The 2,500-nt window shown below is 51.1% G+C and overlaps 1 protein-coding gene across 3 annotated transcripts in view; it reads left to right on the top strand.

The window, feature by feature from the left end:
- The window catches only part of wdfy3 (WD repeat and FYVE domain containing 3), a 211,902-nt gene that overhangs the window by 111,230 nt on the left and 98,172 nt on the right, over nt 1–2,500 (top strand). For all 3 annotated transcript variants that reach the window (XM_072433589.1, XM_072433590.1, XM_072433591.1), the window contains 2 exons: nt 508–642; nt 2,352–2,500. The exon at nt 2,352–2,500 is cut by the window's right edge and continues 31 nt beyond it. In XM_072433589.1, coding sequence (XP_072289690.1) covers nt 508–642; nt 2,352–2,500 — 284 coding nt within the window. The remainder of the gene's footprint in view (nt 1–507; nt 643–2,351) is intronic.

The raw sequence follows: 2,500 nt of genomic DNA on the forward strand, positions 1-2,500 counted from the left end.
GAGACCTCCCTCTGGTCAGAGACCTCTGGTCAGAGACCTCCCTCTGGTCAGAGACCTCCCTCTGGTCAGAGACCTCTGGTCAGAGACCTCCCTCTGGTCAGAGACCTCCCTCTGGTCAGAGACCTCTGGTCAGAGACCTCCTTCTGGTCAGAGACCTCTGGTCAGAGACCTCCCTCTGGTCAGAGACCTCCCTCTGGTCAGAGACCTCCCTCTGGTCAGATAACTCTGGTCAGAGACCTCCCTCTGGTCAGAGACCTCCTCCTCAACCGCTGTAGCTCAGGTGTCCAGTTCGCCGTTCTTAGATTCTCAAAGCACACATTTCCACCAGGGCCGCATCTGTCTTGTCAGTAGTTTCCCGTAAAGCCCTCCTTATCACCGGGTCTACCTCGCTCAGACAGACGTGTCTGAACACCATCGTCCTGGGAGTTTCAAACACACGTGTGACATACTTGTGACAGTCGTCTTCGCGCTCGTCCTCATCACGTCCATCATCTGTGTCTCCTGCAGTTTGACCTGGACTCCATCTGGTCCTTCATCTTCGGGGTCCCGGCCTCCAGTGGGACAGTGATGGGCTCCGTCAGCTCCGTGTGCACCGAGGCGGCGCTGCTGCTGCTCGCCATGCTGCGCAGCATGCTGAACCTGGTGAGAGCGCACGTTCTACACGGCCTACACCTTCTACACTTTCTACACGTTCTACACCTTCTACACCTTCTACACATCCTACACGTCCTACACCTTCAACACCTTCTACACGTTCTACACCTTCTACACGTTCTACACCTTCTACACGTCCTACACGTCCTACACCTTCTACACCTTCTACACGTCCTACACGTCCTACACCTTCTACACCTTCTACACGTTCTACACCTTCTACACGTCCTACACGTTCTACACCTTCTACACGTCCTACACGTCCTACACCTTCTACACGTCCTACACCTTCTACACGTCCTACACGTCCTACACCTTCTACACCTTCTACACCTTCTACACCTTCTACACATCCTACACGTCCTACACCTTCTACACCTTCTACACCTTCTACACGTCCTACACGTCCTACACCTTCTACACGTCCTACACCTTCTACACCTTCTACACGTCCTACACGTCCTACACGTCCTACACCTTCTACACCTTCTACACGTCCTACACGTCCTACACCTTCTACACGTTCTACACCTTCTACACGTCCTACACCTTCTACACCTTCTACACATCCTACACGTCCTACACCTTCTACACGTCCTACACCTTCTACACCTTCTACACATCCTACACGTCCTACACCTTCTACGCCTTCTACACGTTCTACACCTTCTACACCTTCTACACGTTCTACACCTTCTACACGTCCTACACCTTCTACACGTCCTACACCTTCTACACATCCTACACGTCCTACACCTTCTACACCTTCTACACGTTCTACACCTTCTACACATCCTACACGTCCTACACCTTCTACACGTTCTACACCTTCTACACGTCCTACACGTTCTACACGTCCTACACGTCCTACACCTTCTACACGTTCTACACCTTCTACACGTCCTACACGTTCTACACCTTCTACACGTCCTACACGTCCTACACCTTCTACACGTCCTACACCTTCTACACCTTCTACACGTTCTACACCTACACGTCCTACACCTTCTACACGTCCTACACCTTCTACACGTCCTACACCTTCTACACGTCCTACACCTTCTACACGTCCTACACCTTCTACACCTTCTACACGTCCTACACGTCCTACACCTTCTACACGTCCTACACGTCCTACACCTTCTACACCTTCTACACATCCTACACGTCCTACACCTTCTACACCTTCTACACCTTCTACACGTCCTACACCTTCTACACGTCCTACACCTTCTACACCTTCTACACGTCCTACACGTCCTACACCTTCTACACGTCCTACACGTCCTACACCTTCTACACCTTCTACACCTTCTACACCTTCTCATTATACTTGTGTGTTAAGCCCTTTGCCCTAAACCTACTTGAAGTGAAACAAATTAATTTGGCACAAAATTCCATTTTGCGATGACAAAATCGCCAAATCTGTGAGATGTGAACATGCTGATACTTTTATGAACTCCTCTTGGGTCGTCAGCACAATTAACCTGAAGTCTGGTGAGACTCGTCTTCAGGAGCGGAGGAGTTTCACAGACTTTATCGGTAAAGCAAAGGAGAGAAGATGTGACAGCGTCATGATTCAGCAGCAGCTGTAATAAAAGGAATATTGGGGTGCGTTAGCGCGCCCTCCTCTTGCGTTAGCGGGTGGCGAGCACCTGTCACTTTCACACTTAACCCTTTGTGCTTATGATCCACAGCCCTGGCAGTCGGAGGAGGAGGGCTCCTGGCTCCGGGAGTACCCTGTCACTCTTATGCAGTTCTTCAGGTACTTGTACCACAACCTCCCTGACCTTGGGCCCATGTGGCACAGTGCCGACTTCCTGTGCGCTCTGACTGCCACCGTCTT

This window comes from Eucyclogobius newberryi, unplaced genomic scaffold (assembly GCF_026437365.1).
Source record: "Eucyclogobius newberryi isolate DKJ021-1_F unplaced genomic scaffold, fEucNew1.0.hap1 SCAF_6, whole genome shotgun sequence".
In the NCBI taxonomy this organism is placed as follows: Eukaryota; Metazoa; Chordata; class Actinopteri; order Gobiiformes; family Gobiidae; genus Eucyclogobius; species Eucyclogobius newberryi.